The sequence below is a fragment of the Salvelinus fontinalis genome, chromosome 34 (genome assembly GCF_029448725.1).
Source record: "Salvelinus fontinalis isolate EN_2023a chromosome 34, ASM2944872v1, whole genome shotgun sequence".
Classification (NCBI taxonomy): Eukaryota; Metazoa; Chordata; class Actinopteri; order Salmoniformes; family Salmonidae; genus Salvelinus; species Salvelinus fontinalis.
In genome coordinates this window covers 4,778,845-4,802,567 of record NC_074698.1, presented here as the reverse complement: position 1 = coordinate 4,802,567, position 23,723 = coordinate 4,778,845, and the positions used below count along the sequence as shown (strand labels likewise).

At 40.3% G+C, this 23,723-nt stretch overlaps 1 protein-coding gene across 1 annotated transcript in view; it reads left to right on the top strand.

Moving 5' to 3' along the window:
• Nucleotides 1–961: 961 nt before the first annotated feature.
• The window catches only part of LOC129832895 (beta-1,4 N-acetylgalactosaminyltransferase 1-like), a 30,959-nt gene continuing 8,197 nt past the window's right edge, over nucleotides 962–23,723 (top strand). Inside the window, exons 1-9 of the mRNA XM_055896996.1 lie at nucleotides 962–1,042; nucleotides 13,074–13,201; nucleotides 13,430–13,573; nucleotides 13,923–14,029; nucleotides 14,174–14,211; nucleotides 16,344–16,521; nucleotides 16,621–16,707; nucleotides 19,363–19,544; nucleotides 22,841–22,984. Coding sequence (XP_055752971.1) covers nucleotides 13,074–13,201; nucleotides 13,430–13,573; nucleotides 13,923–14,029; nucleotides 14,174–14,211; nucleotides 16,344–16,521; nucleotides 16,621–16,707; nucleotides 19,363–19,544; nucleotides 22,841–22,984 — 1,008 coding nt within the window. The 5' untranslated portion in view covers nucleotides 962–1,042. The remainder of the gene's footprint in view (nucleotides 1,043–13,073; nucleotides 13,202–13,429; nucleotides 13,574–13,922; nucleotides 14,030–14,173; nucleotides 14,212–16,343; nucleotides 16,522–16,620; nucleotides 16,708–19,362; nucleotides 19,545–22,840; nucleotides 22,985–23,723) is intronic.

Below are 23,723 nucleotides of genomic sequence, written 5' to 3'. Positions count from 1 at the left end.
ACTGATTGAAATGCTACTAGCGCACCCGCTAACTAGCTAGCCATTTCACATCCGTTACACTCACCCCCCTTTCAACCTCCTCCTTTTCCGCAGCAACCAGTGATCCGGGTCAACAGCATCAATGTAACAGTATAACTTTAAACCGTCCCCTCGCCCCGACACGGGCGCGAACCAGGGACCCTCTGCACACATCAACAACAGTCACCCACGAAGCGTAGTTACCCATCGCTCCACAAAAGCCACGGCCCTTGCAGAGCAAGGGGCAACACTACTTAAGTCTCAGAGCAAGTGACGTAACTGATTGAAATGCTACTAGCGCGTACCCGCTAACTAGCTAGCCATTTCACATCCGTTACACTAGTTCCCATCAAATAGCAAGAATGAAGTGACACCTTGTTTCGAATGCATTCATTCGATGTATTCACGTGGTGAACCTGGTGTGACACTATTGAAACTGTGCTGACACCTGGTGGACATCAAGAAGAACTACACTACACCACACATACACACGCACACTATAATGTTAAAACAGATGGGATGCTTTACATACGTTGCTCTTTTTTATTAGACACTAATATATATGTTCAATAAACAGACGTTCAAATTCGGAATGTAAAGCAAAAACGACTGGAAAGTTTTTCAAAAGCAGCTGTAGTGAATCAAGCATCTTGATGTTACCTGAAATAAGTCAAAGGATATATATTAAATGTTCTAATTTATTTAATCTTTATTTAACTAGGCAAGATGAACTCAACAACATCGACACAGACAAGTTACCTGCTATATTTGGGAAACAGGATTAACACAGAGAGAACTTGGCAAAATACAATGTAGTACGAGTAGGCTGGTGTATACAGTATCATTTGTAACAATTGTGTACAAGCCACCTAACTAATAAAATACTGGGGCTGGCGGTCATTAGTTACATTTCAACCATAGCGATTCCCTAATTGAGGCGCAACAGAGTTCACCTGCAACTAAACCAACGAACCAATGGTTGAGGCTACCGGAACGAAGAGAGACATTTTTCTGAATAAACGTGGTGAGTGAAAACGTAATTACATAGCTCACTCTCTACCCGGTATCTCATTCTACCGGTTTACGACTTTGTATGCGTTGTTTGTTGGCAACCTTGATATTTACTAAGTTTTTGGAACGGATTCCTGTTGGAACGTTCTACAAATTATACACACCCCAATTTGGCTACATAAGCCTACTAACATTTACAATAGCAAAATCACAATAATGGCTTCAGATCAAAGTCTACGTTGAGACCAAAGGGATCAAGGGTCTTTAAAATAAAGATCCAGGCAGCCTCTCGTTTTAACAATAAATTGTCGAGGTCACCCCTCTCCTAGGGAGGGTTACATGTTCGATGCCAATATAACGCAGAGACGAAATCGAGTGGTTTGCTTCCAAAAAGTTGGTCGCAACTGGGTAAGTCGAGTTTTTGCACCTAATGATGCGCCGAGATACGTACTTTTAATTCGCGCTTTGTTTTACCAAGATCATTTTTACCACAAGGACAAGTTATAAGATAAATCGGGTGTTTGAGGGATCTACATTTATAAGTGCCATTGCATTGAGCACAGCCATTCCACTTGTAGTTTCCATCTACTAAGGGCGCAAATAGACATTGTGCAGGGATATCTTGGTGGTAAATCAGAGTTTACCAATTGATCTCTGGGGTGTCTGTCCCGCGAGAATACGACCAAGGGAAGGTCCAAAAACACATTACCGATACTATCATCGGATCTTTGAATGTGCCAATGTTTTAACGATTCCCTTAATTTGTTCAGAGCACTTTGAATAGCGGGTAGTTAGTACGCAAGAATGTTTATTTTCGCTAGACTCACCTTGAAAAAGGTCATGTTTTATTTAGAATTTTCTCAATGGCAGTATTTATCTGACCATTTTTGTACTTGAATTTTCTTTGCGTCTCAGCCATATTTCTGTCAATCTGATTGTTTTTTACAAATTATTTTGTTTCGACAGAATTGGCTGTAGGGCACACTATTTTTCAAGGGAAGTGGGTGACAACTATCAGCCCTCAACAAACTGTTCCGATCAGTAGGTTTCCTGTAAAGATCAGTGTATAGAATATTATCTTCACACAAGATCAGAATATCAAGAAAACTGATTTGACGTGTATCAGATTGCATAGTAAATCTCAGATGTTCTGAACAGGAGTTAAGAATAGCATGGAACGCCTGGAGCTGTTTTGCATCACCCCTCCATAGAACAAAAATATCATCAATATACCGTTTCCAAATAATAATGTTAGGCAAAAAAACATTTGAGAAGATTGAAAATAGACTGTTTCTCCATGTAACCCACATACAAATTAGTATAGTTAAAAGCCATGGGGGATCCCATGGCAGTACCCTTCGTCTGAATAAAGAAATAATTTAGAAACACGAAGTAGTTGTGTGTGTGTGAGTACTATTTCAGCCAATGTTATAATGCAGGCACTGGAAGGTAGTTCATTAGGGTCACGTTGCAGAAGGAAATGTTCCATAGCTTCAATACCGCCCTCGTGTGGAATATTTGTGTATAACGACTCCACATCAAAAGTAACTAACAAAGTATTATCAGGGAGAGAATCAAGAGATTCAATAATAGAGATCATACTGCTGGTGTCCTTTACAAAGGAGGGGAGCTGTTCTGCGAGTGGTCTAATAAAAAAGTCACCAAAAGTAGATAGAGGGGCCGTTACTGCATCAATGCCCGCTACAATAGGGCGCCTTGGAGGTTTTGTGACACTCCCCATCTTTACAACCAATTAATATATAAACCAATAAACCTATAAACCATGACAGTTTACAGTCTAGGGTAACGCCTAGTAATTTAGTCTCCTCAACTTGTTCAACAGCCACACCATTCATTAACAGATTCAGCCGAGGTCTAGAACTTAGGGAATGATTTGTACCAAATACAATGAACTTAGTTTTAGAGATGTTCAGGACCAGTTTATTACTGGCCACCCATTCCAAAACAGATTGCAACTCTTTGTAAAGGGTTTCAGTGACTTCATTAGCTGTGGTTGCTGATGTGTATCTGGTTGAATCATCAGCATGCATGGACACACATGCTTTGTTTAATGCCAGTGGCAGGTCATTGGTACACCATACTTTACATGTTTGACATTAAAAAAGCTTCTTATTAAAGAAAACCTTTGAGCTCTATTAGATAGCTCTGAATCCACGATATGGTAGAGGTTGAAAAGCCATAAAACAAATGCGTTTTTTTTGCAACAGGTTATGGTCAAAGGCTGCACTGAAATCTTGCAGTACAGCTCCCTCAATCTTCTTATCAATGTCTTTCAACTGTTGGAAGCTTTGATCATTGAGATAGAACACAGTCTCATTTCCTATGTCAGAAGTTAATGGTTCTCTGAACGACAGATGGCTTCGGAATGTGTTCGGGGGGGATGAGAGGAGAGCAACGTGTGAAACGGGTGAGATAGATGGACATCTGTAGATTAGATGAGAGAGGGGTTGAGGTGAGGACAGATTATTTTAAGGCAGTGATAAAGATGTTATCCTGTTACCCTCTTTATTAGCTTCCCGTGGAGCAATACGATGTAAGGATTGGAGAGACGGAGTGTCTTAAGTAGGATGTATATAAACTGTGATGTGAGAAATGTTTTTCTGTCTGAATACAGCTGTACAGAACCTTTGGGGAGAATTAAACTTGGTTAAGCTTCCCTAGTGTCCGTGGGTCATTTTATTCTGGAAAAATAAGTAATCAGTCATTTGTGTCAGTGCAGTACATGTTGAGTACCCTTCTCTATAAGTATGCTGAACGTCTGTTGTTAATTTGTTTACAGAGAAATAGCATTGTATTTGGTGAAACACCATTTTTTTTCCCCCCAACAGTTTTCTAAGAGCTGGCAGCAAGCTTATTGGTCTGCGGTTAGGGTAGGGGAATTACTTTGGCTTCTGTTGGTTCCATTTTTCTGTGCTCCGTTTTATTACTTAACAAATAAGGAACACTCAACGTGCACGTATAATACAGCTGTCGACAGAAGTCAAAGATCACACATACAACCGATGTCTCTCCTGAGTTCTGCCCCATAGGAAAAGTCCAAGTTGCTTGTATCATGCTTGTAGTCAACCCCCTGTGATGTCATTACCTGCTACTCCTCGGACCAAGCCCATGCATACACAGCTATACAAACTTGCAAGAGATACAATAGTTCCAGTGTTTTCTAAGGCCTCAGCAGTAAAAGTCCATTACTCCCAAGTTGATTTATAGAGGTATGTCTCAGATTAAATATATGACAAATAGGAGTGGCTATAGAGTCAGCTACCGTCCTCAGTAGTTTTCCATCTAAGTTGTCAATGCCAGGAGGTTTGTCATTATTGATCGATAACAATACATTTTCCACCTCTCCCACACTAACTTTACAAAATTTAAAGTTGCAATGCTTTTCTATCGTTATTCGTTTTTTTTATGCATGAATACGATGGCTCACTGTTCGTTGTTGGCATTTCCTGCCTAAGTTTACCCACTTTGACAAATGAAGTACCCATTAAAATAATTGGCAAAATCAAATAGTTTTGTGATGATTCGATGAAATGTGGAGTAGAATTTGTCTTTCTGCCCATAATTTCATTTAAAGTACTCCAATGGTTTTTTCCCATCATTCTTTAGATCATTGATCTTGGCTTCATAATACAGTTTCTTCTTTTTTTGTTGAGTTTAGCCACATTTGCAGTAAGTCAGCCAGTCAGATGTGCAGCCAGACTTATTATCCACTCTTTTTGCAATATCTCTTTCAACCATACAGTTTTTCAATTCCTCATCAATCCACGGAGCCTTAACAGTTCTAACAGTCAGTTTCTTAACAGGTGCATGTTCATCAATAATTGGAAGAAGCAATTTCATAAACTCAAGTGCAGCATCTGGATGCTCCTTATTAATCACATAAGACCAACAAAATGTTTTAACATATGGTGGGGAAATTACAAGATTGTTGTAATATTGTTTGTGCATCAAATGTTTGTTTTATGCAAAAGAATGTAGCGGTTCTCAATCGGACCCAAAAGGTGGCAAATTTTTGTTTTTGCACTAGACACCTGATTCAAATCATCAAAGCCTTTTGATGAGACGATCATTTGAATCAGCTGTGTAGTGCTAGGGCAAAAACAAAAATGTGCAACCTTTTGGGTCCCCAGGACCAGGATTGAGAACAGTGGACTAGGGTTCTTAGAACTCTACTGTGTCTGTGTGAACTGAGAGTGGGCTTCTGAGATTGATCTCTAGCAACTGATTTATGATGGTCTTGTCCTCTCTCGGAGCCCGCATTCCATAGAAAGTTTGTGTAATGGGAGATACCAGGGTGTGGATGGCTCAGGTATGGATAAGGATGTTTCCGCACAATGTGAACAGTCTTTACAGCAGATACTGTCTGCTATGAATTATTAATTTCTTTCATACGAATCCTAACCTTTTGACCCATTCAAAACACATCTGTTTGTCATGTAGACTAAGGAGGTGTATCTTTGCTATAACATTTCTTTGTCAGGGATCTCAACCCATGTGTTGACCAGCCATCGTTATTGCAGAGCATGCTTTCCTTATTAATACATTTTGAATAAAGTAATATCCTGATTGGTGATATCTTGTCTCGACCTCATTATCGATTTAGAATTTCCACAACAAACATCATCCACATAAGAGTTACAGCAAAATCTTTTGTATGATCTCTTATACAATATTTTAGGCCCAGCTTTTGGAACTTTGGCTTTCCTGGATATAGCCACTATATTGTGATCACTGCATCCAATGGGTACGGATACAGCTTTAGAACAAAGTTCTACAGTATTAGTAAAAATGTGATCGATACATGTGGGTAATCTTGTTCCCATATCGTGGATTCAGAGCTGTCTATCTAATAGAACTCAAAGGTGTTCTTTAATGGAAGCTTCTCTAATGCTCAGTCACCTCCTGTACTCCCTGTTCACCCGCGACTGCATGGCCAGGCACGACTCCAACACCATCATTAAGTTTGCAGACGACACAACAGTGGTAGGCCTGATCACCAACAACGACGAGACAGCCTATAGGAAGGAGGTCAGAGACCTGGCCGGGTGGTGCCAGAATAACAACCTATTCCTCAACGTAACCAAGATCAAGGAGAAGATTGTGGACTACAGGAAAAGGAGGACCGAGCACGCCCCCATTCTCATCGACGGGGCTGTAGTGGAGCAGGTTGAGAGCGTCAAGTTTCTTGGTGTCCACATCAACAACAAACTAGAATGGTCCAAACACACCAAGACAGTCATGAAGAGGGCACGACAAAGCCTATTCCCCCTCAGGAAACCTAAAAAGATTTGGCATGGGTTCTGAGATCTTCAAAAGGTTCTACAGCTGCAACATCAAGAGCATCCTCACTGGTTGCATCACTGCCTGGTACTGCAATTGCTCTGCCTCTGACCGCAAGGCACTACAGAGGGTAGTGCGTACGACCCAGTATATCACTGGGGCTAAGCTGCCTGCCATCCAGGACCTCTACACCAGGCGGTGTCAGAGGAAGGCCCTAAAAATTGTCAGACCCCAGCCACCCCAGTCAGAGTGTTCTCTCTACTACCGCATGGCAAGCGGTACCGGAGTGCCAAGTCTAGGACAAAAAGGCGTCTCAACAGTTTTTACACCCAAGCCACAAGACTCCTGAATAGGTAATCAAATGGCTACCTGGACTATTTGCATTGTGTGCCCCCCCAACCCCTATTTTTACACTGCTGCTACTCTCTGTTGATCATATATGCATAGTCACTTTAACTATACATTCATGTACATACTACATCAATTGGGCCGACCAACCAGTGCTCCCGCACATTGGCTAACCGGGCTATCTGCATTGTGTCCCACCCGCCAACCCCTCTTTTACGCCACTGCTACTCTCTGTTCATCATATATGCATAGTCACTTTAACCATATCTACATGTACATACTACCTCAATCAGCCTGACTAACCGGTGTCTGTATGTAGCCTCACTACTGTATATAGCCTGTCTTTTTACTGTTGTTTTATTTCTTTACCTACCTATTGTTCACCTAATACCTTTTTTGCACTATTGGTTAGAGCCTGTAAGTAAGCATTTCACTTCAAGGTCTACACCTGTTGTATTCGGCGCACGTGACAAATAAACTTTAAATTGATTTAATGTCAAATATGTAAAGTATGGTGTACCTCAGGGCAGCTCTCTAGGCCATCTACTCTTTTCTATTTTTGACAATGACCTGCCACTGGCTTTAAACAAAGCATGTGTCCATGTATGCTGATGATTTAACCATATACGCAACAGCAACCAAAGCTAATGAAGTCACTGAAACACTTAACAAAGAGCTGAAGTCTGTTTTGGAATGGGTGGCCAGTCATAAACTGTCATACAATGCTCTTAGTTTTAGAGATTATTTTATTTGGTACAAATCATTTCCTATGTTCCTGACCTCAACTGAATCTGGTAATGAATGGTGTGGCTGTTGAACAAGTTGAGGAGACTAAATGACATGACAGTTTACAATCTAAGGTAATGCCATGTTCAAAACAGATAGATTCAATGGATGTAAAGATGGGGAGAGGTCTGTCTGTAATAAAGAGATGCTCTGCTTTTTTGACACCACACTCCAAAAAGCAAGTTCTGCAGGCTCTAGTTTTGTCTAATCTTGATTCTTGTCCAGTTGTGTGGTCCAGTGCTGCAAGGAAGGACGTAGTTAAGCTGCAGCTGGCCCAGAACAGAGTGGCACCTCTTGCTCTTCATTGTAATCAGAGGGCTGATAGAAATACTATGCATGCCAGTCTCTATTGGCTAAGAGTTGAGGAGAGACTGACTGCATCACTTATTTTTATAAGAAACATTAATCTGATAAATCCCAAATTGTTTACATAGTCAATTTACACACAACTCTGACACACACACTCTTACCCCATCAAAATGGCACCAGGGGTCTTTTCACAGTCCCCAAATCCAGAATTAATTCACGAAAGTGTACAGTATTATATAGAGCCATTATTGCATAGAACTCCGTTCCATCTCATATTGCTCAAATTAACAGCCAACCTGGTTTCAAAAAGCAAATAAAGCAACACCTCACTGTACAATGCCTCTCCCTTATTTTACCTAGATAGTTTGTGTATATGTAGGATACATGTGCCTTTAAAAAAAATGTTTGTCGTTCTGTCCTTGAGCTGCTGTTGTCTACTAATGTTTTTTATTATGTCATGTTTTGTGTGGACCCCAGGAAGAGTAGCTGCTGCTTTTGCAACAGCTAATGGGGATCCTAATAAAATATCAAACAAGATTCTCTGGTCTGATGTAACCAAGATTGAACTCTTTGGCCTGATTGCCAAGTGTCACGTATGGAGAAAACCTGGGACCATCCCTACGACGAAGCATGGTGGTGGGAGCATCATGCTGTGGGGATGTTTAAGTGGCCGGGACATGAAGACTAGTCAGGATTGAGGGAAAGATGAATGGAGCAAAGTTCAGAGCGATCCTTGTTGAAAACCTGCTCCAGAGCGCTCAGGACCTCAGACTAGGGCGAAGGTTCACCTTCCAACAGGACAACGACCCTAAGCACACATCCAAGACAGCGCAGGAGTGGCTTCGGGATACATCTCTGAATGTCCTTGAGTGGCCCAGCCAGAGCCCGGACTTGAACCAAATCTAAGATCGCTGGAGAGACCTGAAAATAGCTGTGCAGCGACGCTCCCCATCCAACCTGACAGAGCTTGAGTGGATCTGCAGAGAAAAATGGGAGAAACTCCCCAAATACAGGTGTGCCAAGCTTGTAGCGTCATACCCAAGAAGACTCAAGGCTGTAATCGCTGCCAAAGGTGATTTAACAAAGTACTGAGTAAAGGGTCTGAACTTATCTAAATGTGATATTTCCATTTATTTTCATAAATTTGCTATAAAAAAAAAAAATCTAAACTGTTTTTGCTTTGTCACTATGGGGTATTGTGTGTAGATTGATGAGGGGGGGAAAACAATTGAATACATTCTTGAATAAGGCTGTAACTTAACAAAATGTGGAAAAAGTCAAGAGGTCTGAATACTTTTCGAATGCTCTGTAAATACTAACATATTTTCACTTTAACACCATTACACATGGAACTACGTTATATTAAGTACCTAAATCAATATAAAACAGCTCACAGAAGTATTGCTTACCCATGTGACGTTTTTGAAGTAATGTACGATGAGCAAGGATGTGACTACGTGTCTCAGCAGCATTCCTAAAACACGTACACATCTCATTTGAATAGTCTAGGCTCATTAATATCAGAGGACGTAGAGGGGCGGAAGGATATGGACTGTACCTCAAAGCACCCAAATAACAAGGGTTACAATAGCATCTCTCTCCATTGAATACAGGCGGGTGATGTCAACAACCTTATCGAATATTCAAAAACTGATTACAGTAATGACCTATGCACCAAGCTAAATAAAGTATTGCCGGGGAGCTAGACAGCCGTTGTGCTGCTTTGCTGACAACGACTCATTGTTAGGGCAGAGAGACGTGTGTCTTGTCAATATATCCATAATCTTTGGTTCACCCTCTGATCAGATCTGCTGTAGATTTTTTTTTGATTTTTTTAAGTTAAATGAATGGACAGACTGGACCATCGTCGAATTGTGTGCAAAAGGTTTGTATTTTAGCTTTACTTTTCACTAAGCAGTTTTAAAATGTAGTTAGAATAATTGATATAGGCTTTCTGTTTGTATAGACTAGTAGGCTATGCGTCAAGGCATACAATTAGCCCTATAGGCCTAAATAGTAGACCTACGGAACATTCATTAAATTAATAGTAAACATTTGCATATTGTCTTATGTAAATGTTTATTAGTAATGCTATGGCTATATTATAACAGCTTTTTTTGTATTTACATTAGGCTAATTTACATTTATTGTGGTTTATCCATCCAATAAGTATCTGCAAGCCATTCTTCAAAATCGGTAGATTAAATAAAGAAAGAATATAACTTATATTTTTTAAACTATGCAGTTAAGAACAAATTCCTTTTTACAATTACTGCCTACCCTAGCCAAAACCTAACCCGGAAGACGCTGGGCCAATTGTGCGCAGCCCTATCGGACTCTCAATCTTGGCCGGTTGTGATACATCGAACCAGGGCCTGTATTGACGCCTCTAACACTAAGATGCAGTGCCTTCAGACCGCTGCGCCACTCGGAGCTCATAAATACATTAAATGCATGCCTCTTAGATCAACTGTCCCAACCTTGTTCTTTTTTCTATTCATTACGATTACTTCTTGTTCCACGCACCACAAACCTAAAGTAAGATTGTAGCCTACAACTAGAAGTGCGCGGAGCTACACTAACTAGTTTTCCATCCAACCTTTTTATGTGAGTAGCCTATGTGTCGGATAAAACAAATGTTATGACAGGGCAAATTTGTCGGTAAACTTTTCAAATGTCACAAAATAAAATGCACTAGACAAGGTGGGATCTGTGTGTCGGTAATGTTGCGAGAAATATTGGTGAAACGCCTTTATGCGGCAAATATTGATATAATAACCATCATATTAAACATGGAGTCACACGATGGTGTTGTACCTCCTACTATGACTCAGGAAAGCATGCAGTTTATTAGGCAAAAATATGTTATGAACTTCAAAGGGTGGTGAAAATGTTGTGATGGCGTTTTATACTCCAATAAATATCGAGGGTCTTATTCTGGTGAAATTATGATCGATCCTTTGCTGCCGTTTGACAAATAAAAATAATATCGGCTTCAATTTTGTTACTTTGTAACTATAAAATTGATAAGATTCCAGCAAAATTATCTGCTTTTCATAGGCAAGTATTCTTAGCGTGGTCACTAAAATATGTGTGTGTGTAATTCCCCCCGCATAGGTATTTCATTCGGAACAGTAAGGATATTTTGTATAGAAACAAGTCTTTATTTTTTCATATCCTCCTGGTGAATCAACTTTTTAATGCCGAAGGATTGTTACTCAATTATGAGGAATGTTTATCTCGTTACAATATAACTCACACGTACAGAGTTCGCCATAGTCTTTGATGCTATTCCATCTGGAACTCTCATGTTGTTTAGAGGTGGAGCCAGACCTCACCTTCTTGAGCTACCCTCGCTTAATCCAGTTGACTCTCCAATAGGAAAAATGTGTTTCTCATTACTTCTTTAGAACAACCGATCTACACGTGCTTTATTTCAAAGGGATACTGTATATATTCCTTATGTCACAACTTACTAGAATACATTTGTCAATAATATCTGTTGGAAAAAAGTATGGTTATTACCACACAAGAACCTGCTTGTTAACAAGGTCAAAGAGGTCTCTCAGAATGATCTATAAGTATTACCTTGCGAATCATTACCGGAAGAAACTCAAAAAAGACATTAACAACACATTGTGTTGAGCATCCAGAAACAATGTTGCATTTATTATGGCATTACCGCAAGATATTTATAATTGTTAATATTCTTGATGACTTTTGTTTATTTTGGGAGAATGTGCTGCTCGGTTTCCTTATCTATAATAAGGATAAAGAAAAAACAATTTGACCTCATAAATCTAATTGTGCTAATGGTAAAATGTCATATTCATAAATGTAAATGTTTTTTTACGAGTGAACTCTTTCATGTTTTCTAATAAGGAATTCGAGCAGTACATTTAAGATCATTCTACATTCTTCCAATAAGAAAGCTGTTAAAACAGTCAATACGTGTGCATCTTTTAAGGTCTTCAATCTGTAATCTGTTGTGCCCCCTAGCATATGTTACCATTGTCTGTTTGTATACTTATTGTATGTATGTATACTAATGTTTCTGCAATAACATCTGCAAAATATGTGAATGTGACCAATAACATTTGATTTGATATGAGGAAAATCTAGTCATCAAACAGCTTTCCAGGTTCAATGACTCACCCAATGGTGTGCATCTCACTCACTGACGATAGACGATTGGCTCCTGCCAAATGCCTATCTCTCTCAAGATAGGCTTTTAATTTTTTTTGTTTCAGCAGGACCCATTTGCTTTCCAACCTTTGCTATCCCACAATTGCATTTGAAATATTGCAAAAGGCCTGTTTTGGCCGCATGCTGTTCACTGACAGATTTGCCATCCGTTCCCGACTGTAAGCAATGCATTGTGATTGGGTTTACACACAACCCACAGCTAGGCTATACATGATTTCTTTTGTAATCTATTGATCCTCTGTGGCTAAATTACAGGCAAATGTATTTCAATGTACTTCCCATGGCTATGATTCTCTAATGAAATACATGATGAAGTACAACTCTGGAGAGATGTAGTTGCAGGCTCATGTCTCATTTTCACATTCGAGTTCGATGCACATTTGTGGCCTGCTGGAGGTCATTTTGCAGGGCTCTGGCAGTGCACCTCCTTGCACAAATGCGGAGGTAGCGGTCCTGCTGCTGGGTTGTTGCCCTCGTACGGCCTCCTCCACGTCTCCTGATGTACTGGCCTGTCTCCTGGTAGCGCCTCCATGCTCTGGACACTACGCTGACAGACACTGCAATCCTTTTTGCCACAGCTCGCATTGATGTGCCATCCTGGATGAACTGCACTACCCGAGCCACTTGTGTGGGTTGTAGACTCCGTCTCATGCTACCACTAGAGTGAAAGCACCGCCAGCATTCAAAAGTGACCAAAACATCAGCCAGGAAGCATAGGAACTGAGAAGTGGTCTGTGGTCACCACCTGCAGAACCATTCCTTTATTGGGGGTGTCTTGCTAATTGCATATCATTTCCACCTTTTTTCTATTCCATTTGCACAACAGCATGTGACATTTATTGTCAATCAGTGTTGCTTCCTAAGTGGACAGTTTGATTTCACAGAAGTGTGCTTGACTTGGAGTTACATTGTGTTGTTTAAGTGTTCCCTTTATTTTTTTGAGCAGTGTGTGTGTGTGTATATATATATATATATATATATATATATATATGATGGCGATAACATTGATTCAACCAGTTTGTTCCCAGTGGGTAGCCCCTTCAAGAATTTACATTGCTTCCTTGGTCAAAATGTGATGCTCTTGTCTTCTACAGATGGGTAGGTGCAAGCAGGTACTTGTCCTAGCTATTTTCTGTCTGTCAGCATCAGTGATGTACTCCTTCATATACCACCATAGCACAACAGAAGAAGACGCATATCAATTAGTTTCTCAGCAAACAAGGTACATTTTCTTTATCAGTAACTGTTTGTTTGAACTTTTAGTTGGAAGACTTTCACCGGTTATGGTGAAGCCTGAAAACACACTTGTTTTTTAAAGACGGTTCTGCCATCGCGAAAATCAATAAAGTACTGTACCAGTTTTAAAATTGTATATTGGGCCTCTATCTTCAGCAATGGAACCTTTCCAGTTCTTGCAGATTGTGATCTATTTGTCCCTGCGAATCAATAGAGCCGTACCATCCACCAGTCTCAGACAACCCAATTGCACCTGTCAGGGAAGCGGAGTGTTGGTACTGAAAGATCACCTTCCAAAAGACCGGTATGATGACATAGTCAAACGAAGAGCTGAGGAGTACAGGAAGCATCATATCAGGTGGGTGAAAATATTACAAATGTAACCTGGTGTTACGGAAATCACGTAGCTTGCTTAGCGAGTAACCCCGTTCCCCGCCCGATTCGGCTCATACCTGGCTCGAACACGAGACCAGTGCTTCGCAACACTCGTGACCGTCACCCATTTAACATTTCAAGCCAACTGTGGAGTTAGTTAATTGTAATTCCGTTACACTGGCAAGCAGGTCATTTCTGGGCATGATATTCTTCCATTTCAAAAATGGAAGAATACTCACTAAATTGATTGGTATGTCTTAGATATGCGCGCGACCTACTGTACGTGCTGTACTCGGGGAAACATGAATGTTTCCCATTTGATAATCACCTAGGACAAGCTCCAGTCTGAACAGGCTTATTTTTGCTCCATCCAACTCCCCTCTTCAGTATCCAATCCAGGGGTTCACTGTTGTCCCTCTTCAGAAGACATTGATACCAGGTAGCCTATGCAAGAACCATTTTGTTTATGTACCGTTCATCATCAATAAAGGCTAACTGTATACAGCATGTTCTCTGCAAAGCAGTTACACAATAGATTAGTAACTCGATGTTTAAATTGTGCTTATAAAAAATATTATTTCAGGTTTAGCTCTCCATGCAGCAAAAAGACAAAGTTACACGGTTTGTTCGAAACGCTTTGAGTTGATAATGGGTTTATGGGTCTTGTGTTGTAATGAACAACTATTTGTTGGTGTTTGATTGGAATCTTTGGTATAGACTTTACAGTCAGGATATTTATTGACTTAACTTATGCAGTGTATGTTATGGCTAAAGCCAGTGTACAAACAAAGTCAATTTTACCCTTACTGTTAAGAGTTACCTGCTCTTTTTGGTGGTGGTTCTTTACATCAGGTGTCATTACTACCATTTTCTGCTTAGCTTTTACTTCATGTAGGGGAGAACCGGGATGAAAGTAACACTACTTTTTAGTTTTTTCCTATTTACTCAGAGATCGATAGTGCTAGAAAAAATCATATTTTTTGATAAACAACTTACAGTATATATGTCCTATACCATTATAAACTGTAATTAAATGTCTAGGATACATTATTTTAAAATATAAAGACCGAGAACGAAACTAACACTACTTTTGTACCTGCCAGGTGGGTCTAAACTAAAACAAGCTTGGCGCAAAATTAACAGCTGGCCAAAAGTGCACAATATCTGTCTTATTTACATTTTTTCTGGTTTGTAATGCTCCTTACTTTCAACAAAGGTACTATCAGCCATAGTTTATTCGTCTCGATTCAATAAATAAGTATATCGGTTTGAAATTCATTCAAATTAACCATGCGTCAACATCGCTAAGTCGCGCAACCACTATTTTTGACTTATTTAGCCTATTAATCGGACTAAAATGAACACATAATAGCTATATTAACCAAAGTTTTCTTTAATGGAAATGTTAAATGACTATTCACGTTTAGCCCTACAAATCAGATGTGCACCAGTTGGCTTTGTCATGCTACTCCTCGTGACGTAATGGAATAAACATTTATATTCTCTTCACAAATGGCAAACTCATCATGCTTATCACATTTCCATGGCGTGACCCCCAGAATCATAGCTATATATATATATATTATTTTTTTTAAACCTCTAACCTGTCGATTTTAAAAGCTTTTTGTGAGAAGCTAATCAAGTCAATTAAGGCATTATTTTAAAGATGTCATATCATTTTTAAACATTTAGATAGCAATATGAATTAGAAGAGGCAATGGCCAGTGCTTAATTAAACATGTGTTTATTTTATTCCAGGTCATCAGTTGACCTTTTGTCTCACCCAAGACTAGCTAACATGATACTTAAAAGCTATGCTGTCGTTTAGTCACTAGATGGGTTAAGAAAATGACATATGTAAGCACATCTCTACAACCCAAAAACATTTCTGGGTCCGATAGTCGTGCTGACTTCCCTACATCGTTCTAGCTTCTGAGTTATCTGAGAAAATGGGCATGTTACTTTCAACCCTGTGTTACTTTCGTCCCAGTGTTATGATACTTATGATTTGTCCCACAGATGGTTTGTTTATGCTTCTACTGTTGTGACTAGATGGAGTAACAACAGCTTCATTTAGTGGACGCATGACAACTGTAGCAAACCCTAAGCCATTCTCCTAACTTGCTCCGTTAATTCACCTAACCTGCCGCGTTAATTATCATAACCTGCTATGTAAACAAATCATCAGTACCATCACACCGGTTCTCACTGTCTTCCTTTCCTTGAAGTAAGCAGCAAATCGTTTTTTTCTCCCACTGGTTCATTCCTCGGTTACGGTATGTCTTTTTGAGACCGCATTGAAATTAACAGGATTGACAAGGTTTTTTTTTCTTCAAATGTTTTCCTAGCTAACTGCCAGACAGACAGTTTCGCAAATATTAAAGGCAAATGTTCAAATTTAAAGTTTTACCATGAATAACAAATCTTCCACCTACTTTTCACATTTGTCTACAATGATAGTATTGCTAACATTTTGTGCTCCAAAATATACAAATCATTTTTGAACTGTACATCTAAACGCTAAATCTCAATTCAGTGTTTTTCTGCTTCAATCTAACTTTTAACAGCTACTTAATTTTAATACACCCCTGAGGAACTTAATTGATTAGAGAACGAAGTATGCAGATGCTAACGGGAACCACATTGATTCAACAACTGTACAATCACATAAGTTCCATAGAAGTGGGAAATGGTCCATCTGCTCAACCTTTGACCTGAGTCTATGAAAACGCTATGGCGTTATGTACCTGAAGGTGACTCTGAGTGTGTCCAGTGGTGTCCTGGCCATCAAGGCCCTTGGAGAGGGGGACAAAGAGGGACAGGTAGAGAAAGAGATCACTGTCCAGTCTACCAGCCTATCTGACCTCAACAATCTTCTGGGACGAATTACCTACACCAGCACTGTGTACCGGATGAGGACTGGAGACTTGGGTAAGGCCATCGATCCAGCTTTCCTACCATACCCATGTCTTCCTCTCCACATGATCTGAGACCATCCTATGACACCACCCTTCCCTGCTCTTTCACCAGCTCACTTCACGTTTGAACACCATGAGGCTGTCTTCCCCATTGTCATCCAGCAGACATCAATGCCCGTTTTATATGACATAGGAAACGGTGAGATCCCCCTTTATTCCCTTGTAATGTAGCCAGTATCTGAAAGTGAAATTGGGGATAATGAATCAACCATAGGGGGAGGATCAAGACTCGGGATCAGAGTGGTGGGGATAGACATAAAGGGTACACTAAAGATAATGTGATTGTTAATTTGTTGTTTTTACTCATGACGCTTCTACAGGTATGTGCAAACGGCGGCGCCTTTAAACTGCAAAACTTATGGCTATCGGCAGGTACCAAGATTAGGTCATCAGGGAGAATTATGACGTCACCCCTCATATGATGAAAATATGAAAGCTGAGCAGACATGCTGTCAGCTTGCCAAACTCAACATTCCATAACCCTACTTCCACCATTCCTGAAAAGTGGAGCTTTAAGCATCTTCATCATGAGTCCAAACTCTGCTGTCTTACCAACTTCAACCTGCCATCACCGAACTGCTATCAGCAATGTTGGTGTATTGACATATTTGGGTCCAAAATTATTGGCACCTTTTAATTAAAGAGAGCTAAAAAGACTATAAAATAAAAAAAACACTGAGTTGCTGTATATTGTATGCAAGAAAAGAGAGGAAAATTATGTTATTTTATAGTAATACAATTGCTCAGAAATAGATTTAAGAAGTAAAAAAGATAGGGGTCAAAATGATTGTTTTCAACTCTCGAGCTCCTTCCCCTTGCGAGAATAAAATGCTTTGTGAGTTTGGAGAACACATTGGGAGGGATCTTAGACCATTCCTTCATACAGAATCTTTACAGATCCTTGATATCCTTCATCCTGGTATTTGGTAAAGTTCATGATGCCGTTGTCCATAGGGGCCCCTGGACCAGTGGAAGCAAAAAAAAAAATCCCCATAATATCACAGATTCACCACCATAACAGTCCGTGGTAACAGTCTGTGGGAAGTCAGATGTTAAACAAAATTTAATTTCAACTTCCTCTGCCGGTTGTCTGGTAACACATTATTAAACAGACTTTCCTAATGTGACAGCCTGTAAGGTCAGTGAGAGGGTTTTGTGCATGCAGGAACAGTCATGTATGCCTTTTTTTTACATAATAGTGTAGGTTAACAGGGAGAATAAACCAATATGAAAGTTATCAATATCTTATTGAACTATCAATATTGGTGCCTACCACTAGCAAACATTGTGTATAAAACCTTAAAAGGACCCCTAATATGGGATTTCACATGACTGAGAATACAGATATGCATTGTTGGTCAGAGATGACTTAATTTTTTTTTTTAAGTAGGGGTGTGGGTCAGTAAACCAGTCAGTATCTGATTTGACCAACATTTGCATCGTGCAGCGTCACACATCTACTTTGCATAGAGTTGTTCATTGTGGCGTGTGAAATGCTGTCCCACTCATCAATGGCTGTGCGAAGTTGCTGGATATTGGCGGGAACTAGAACACGCTGTCGTACACGTCGATCCAGAGCATCCCAAATATGCTCAATGGGTGATATATGGTGACTATTTCGGCTGTGGACGAACTGGATTTTCAGCATTTTCAGCTTCCAGGAATTGTGTACAGATCCTTGCGACATGGGGCTGTGCTTTATAATCCTTGTGACATGGGGCTGTACATTATCAAACCTGAGGTGATGGCGGTGAGTGGCACGACAATGGGCCTCAGGATCTCGTCACGGTATCTCTGTCCATTTTTTAAATTGCCATCGATAAAATGCAATTGTGTTCGTAGCTTATGCCTGCCCATACCATAACCCCGCCGCCACCATGTGGCACTTTGTTCACAACGTTGACATCAGCAAACCGCTCGTCCACACAACGCCGTCTGCCCAGTACAGTTGAAACCATAATTAATCCATGAAGAGCATACTTCTCCAGCATGCCAGTGGCCATGGAAGGTGAGCATTTGCCCACAGAAGTTGGAGACGACGCCAAACTGCAGTCTGGTCGAGACGCTGGTGAGGACAGCGAGCATGCAGATGAGCTTCCCTGAGGCGGTTTCTGACAGTTTGTGCAGAAATTCTTCGATTGTGCAAACCCACAGTTTCATCAGCTGTCTGGGTAGCTGGTCTCAGACGATCCTGCAGGTGAAGAAGCCAGATGTGGAGATCCTGGGCTGGCATGGTTACATGTGGTCTGCTGTTGTGAGGCCGGTTGGATGTACTGCCAAATTCTGTAGAATGACAGAGGTGGCTTATGGTAGAGAAATTAACATTAAATTATCTGGCAACAGCTCTGGTGGACATTCCTGCGGTCAGCATGCCGATTGTACGCTCCCTCAACTTGAGACATCTGTGGCATTGTGATGTGACACAACTGCACATTTTAGAGTGGCCTTTTGTTGTCCCCAGCACAAGGTAACGTGTGCACTGTGTAATGATCATGCTGTTTAATCAGCTTCTTGATATGCCACACCTGTCAGGTGGATTGATTATCTTGGCAAAGGAGAAATGCTCAATAACAGGGATGTAAACAAATTTGTGCACAACATTTGAGAGAAATAAGCTTTTGTGTGGATGGAAGACTTCTGGGGTCTTTTATTTCAGCTCATGGAACATGGGACCAACACTTTACATGTTACGTTTATATTTTTTTCATTATACAAATCAAACAGACACGTCCACCTCCAAATGCAGTAGGATCTAGGATGTCGCTGCATTAAACCAGAGATTCTCTCATTGCAGATATCAACTCCCGGGTGACCATCGTCACCAAGACGTTTCTGAGATACACCGAGCTGCAGGTCCTCATCAGTAGCATAAGGACCTATTACAAGGACATCAAAATCATCATCGCCGACGACAGCCTGGAGCCACAGAAAGTGAACGGCTCCAACATTGAGCAGTACATCATGCCCCCAGCACAGGTACAAGCTGGTTTTGGTCAATTTGAAAACCTCAGTGGACATTCAACATGAATTGATGATGGACATAAAATACATGTTGAGCATGTGTGATTGAATTTCTGAGTTGAAAGGAATAGAAATAACATTTTATTGAAATGTTATTAATTAACCCCAGGTGTATGTATTTGTCTCCAGGTGCAGATCAGTGCAATAAGGGCAACCTGCCATAGACTTACTTACAGATGTAGAATCTTAATTTGAGACAGTTTGCTACAGCAGGAAAATAATCTTGCAGCAACAGGAAATGTGGATTATAATTAATGGACATTTTTGTAGGGGTTGATGCATTTTTTTTCCATTGGGGCAAGTTTTGAAGTGCAAATTACAAACGTTAGCTGTGCAGAAATTCTCAAAAACAAATTAGTAATCAAATTAAGATCCTACATCTGTAACAAACTCCAGTCGGCCACACTAGAATTGAATAAAAATACATTCGAGAAGAACGCAGACAACCACCAAAGCCTTGAAGTTTGAATTGTCATTTTCAGCAGCAGTCAGACAAACGAGCAGGTTTAGGCAACAGCCTTCGTAAGCATGCGCGTTTATTTAGATGACGTCACATACGTTTTTCTCATTCATGGTGGCTATTGTTGAAACGAAAGGCTTGTTGAAATGGCTGCGTTTACACAGGCAGCCCAATTCTGATTCCCCCCCCCCCTCACTAATTGGTCTTTTGGCCAATCATATCAGCTCTGAAAAAGAGCTAATGTGAAAAGATCTAATGTGATTGGTCAAAAGACCAATGAGTGGAAAAAATATTACAATTGTGCAGCCGGCGTAAACACAGCCTACCTGGCTCTAACGTGTCCTTTGTCCTGATCTTGTCCATCTTCTTATTGTGCCCATATTTTTAGACAGGTGTAGACAATTAAAAGACTCAATGTGATCTAATTGTTATCAGATCTTTATGACCATCTCCTGAGGAAGACGAGCATTCTGTCTGGATATGTTACAAGTGTAGATGGATCTGGACAGTGAAACCATTTAAATCATCATTATCCCGCCCTCTAAAATCATTGACAGGTGATGCCATTGACTTATGGCATCTAATGTCTTAAAATAAATATTATTTAGAAAGAATATCTGTCATATTTTGAATAGAGGGAGGCACTAGGATATGGTCACGATGCAGACACAGTGGAAGGTTAAGAGACATTTTACTACCATGTGTAGATGCAAACGGTTACGATGTGGACATGTGGGTAGCAGGGGTGGAACCCCCCTTGAATGATTGCTTCCCCATTCTCATTGGGTCAGAGCGCTGTCAATCTGGCTCAGATTGTAGATGAAATGTCCGCAATCAGCAGTTAAGTGGTTTTGTTTTTCTTCCTCCACATTGCGCTCTAACGTTCGTTCTAACTTTAATTATCACCCCGTTCCTGAGAGGTAAGACTGTTCACAATGCTCACCAGCCACGCAGGCGACATTAGAAGGTACTGTGACAAAACCGCAAATGAAGAAATGCAGATCTTTTTTTACTGATCAATATTTGTATGACTGGTGCACTTACTGATGCAAATACAAATTGTTACGCCTTTGTCATTTGAAATATTTTCTTATTGGCCTTATCAACATAGAAACTGGTTGTATTTTTTGTGCTACTATTGTTAAAAAAGCTATTCTGTAACAATATAGATAAAACCACTATTGTTTGTCAGGGTAGCTTGTCATTTTGGTCATTTTGTGTGGTATTAAAAAAATATTATGCTAACTCCAGTAATGTAAATTGCTTTCACCAATCTAACCATATCAAAATCAGATTTTATTTTGACTGTCAATATACACGGAGCAGTGGAGGCTGGTGGGAGGAGCTATAGCAGGACAGGCTCATTGTAATGGCTGGAATGAAATGAATTAGTCCAATTCTAGCTATTACAATGAGCCCATCCTTCTATAGCTCCTCCCACCAGCCTCCACTGAGACTTAGTGTACAAAACATAAAGAACACCTTCCTAATATTGAGTTCCACTCCCCCCTTAATATAATAGTTTGCTTAAGACATTCGCGTGCTTTGTAAGAAGAACGATTTCCATAACAATCCTGTTTCCATGGACACACCTGAAATCAGGCTAACTAATGCTACTTTGATAAATGCAGACAAACGCCAATCAAACTAAACGTTCTACCACAGCGAGCATGCTATTTTTGGGAAGCGTGTTTTATTCTGAGTTCGGACGTATAAAGTTTGCATGTGAACTACTTCTAAGAGCCATCCATTGTTCCGAACACACTTCACTCGCGCTAAAGAGGGAGGCTCGCTCGGCTGGTGGTATCACATGCGCAGATCCAGTACCTCTGGTACGCTGATATAAGGTGTTTACATGTCCTAATCATTTTAAAGATTGCTCAGAAAACCAGGTGTTTTAATCGACGTATGCTTACTTTGACCTGACGCCGATTTAAGATAAACAGAGTAAGGGGACTATTTTACATGACTATTGCATAATCTGCCTACTACCATAATCAGTTTAATATGCAATTATTAGCGTTCATGTAAACATACTCACTGATTTGAAGTGGATTTAACAAGTGACATCAATAAGGGATCATAGCTTTCACCTGGTCAATCTCTGTCATGGAAAGTGCAGGTGTCCTTACTGTGTTGTACACTCGGTGTATAATCATGCCAACCATTGTGAAGCTGTTTTGGAATTGTTTAAAAGTGTTTTTTTTATCATGTACATAAGAAATGTTCAATATGAAGAAAAGCAGTATGACAATGTGGCATAAGCTAGAAATAATAGGTGCATGACAATTGTTCTCCTACCGCTAGAGAAGGTTGTCTGCAGATCTAAAGAACATTCTATTTCAGTTGGTGCAGGGTTTCCTTTTCTATGTTATACAGGTATAGGATCTTAATTTGATCACTGTTGCTGTGAATTTTCACACACCGTAAGAAAATACAGATGAGCTTTGGGATTTACATAAATTCACTGAACCTGTACTAACACATGGTTATATTAACAGTATTGCACTTCTTTAGTGTAATTTTAGCCAGCTAATACCCTAATCACCTATCAAGCAACATGATGTACTAAATGTTCAAATCCCTTTGCTGCAGGACTATTTTGCGATGACAGTGCTGGTCAAATTAAGATCCTACATCTGTATGCCTTTCGAACCCTGCACCCATAGACTTTTGATGATGAACTGTTGAGTCAGGAACACATTCTGCTGTTAACAAGTTTACCATTCTTTTATAGGATACTTTCATCACAGATTACAAAGTAATTTTGAGGACATTTTCCTTCTCAAAGGGCTGGTTTGCTGGCAGGAACCTGGCTGTCTCTCAGGTTACTACCAAATACTTCCTTTGGGTCGACGACGACTTCCAGTTCACAGACGAAACCAAGATCGAGAATCTGGTGGAGGTGATGGAGGCCACACCAGAACTAGACGTGGTGAGCAGAGTAACTGTAGCCTGATTTCCCCCGATATGTCACCAGGCTAGAACAAGTATTACCTGTTTTGCTTAGACTGGGGCTGGAATTCAGTGCTAACACAACTCCAAATCAACACTTTCTCGTCACAATATTGATGGTGTGAAGAAGAAAAAAATCCTGCTTCAGACCGACTAAGCTATCCACAACTCTGGATCCAAGTACCTGTCTGACCTCTACCCTCCTGCCCCACATGCACATTTCACTCCTCCAGGTCCATCTCCCTTCAGCAGACTAATAACTATGTGACAGGGCTTTCAGTTGAGCGGCTCTGCGGCTGTGGGACTTACTGCCATACACTGTCAGGGCTGCAGAGTCTCTGTCCTCGTTTAAGGCACAGGTCAATACCCTGCTGTTCAGAAAAGCTTTCAAGGACCTCTGCTAATTCTAGTTTCAAAAGGGTTCCAAAATGGTTCTTCAGCTGTCCCAATAGGATAACCCAATTTGGTTACAGGTAGAACCCTTTTGGGTTCCATGTAGAACCCTCCGTAGAACGGTTTCTACATGGAAACGAAACGGGTTCTACCTGTAACTAAAAATAGTTAATCAAAGGGTTCTCCTATGGGTACAGCAGAATAACTCTTTTAGGATCTAGATACACTCTTAGGGATGGGGGGGGGGGGGAGTGCTATGTTCTCTGTTTTGGATTGTTTTATTCAAATTTTTTCTACACATTGGGTCTGAGATGTGCTTTACAAAT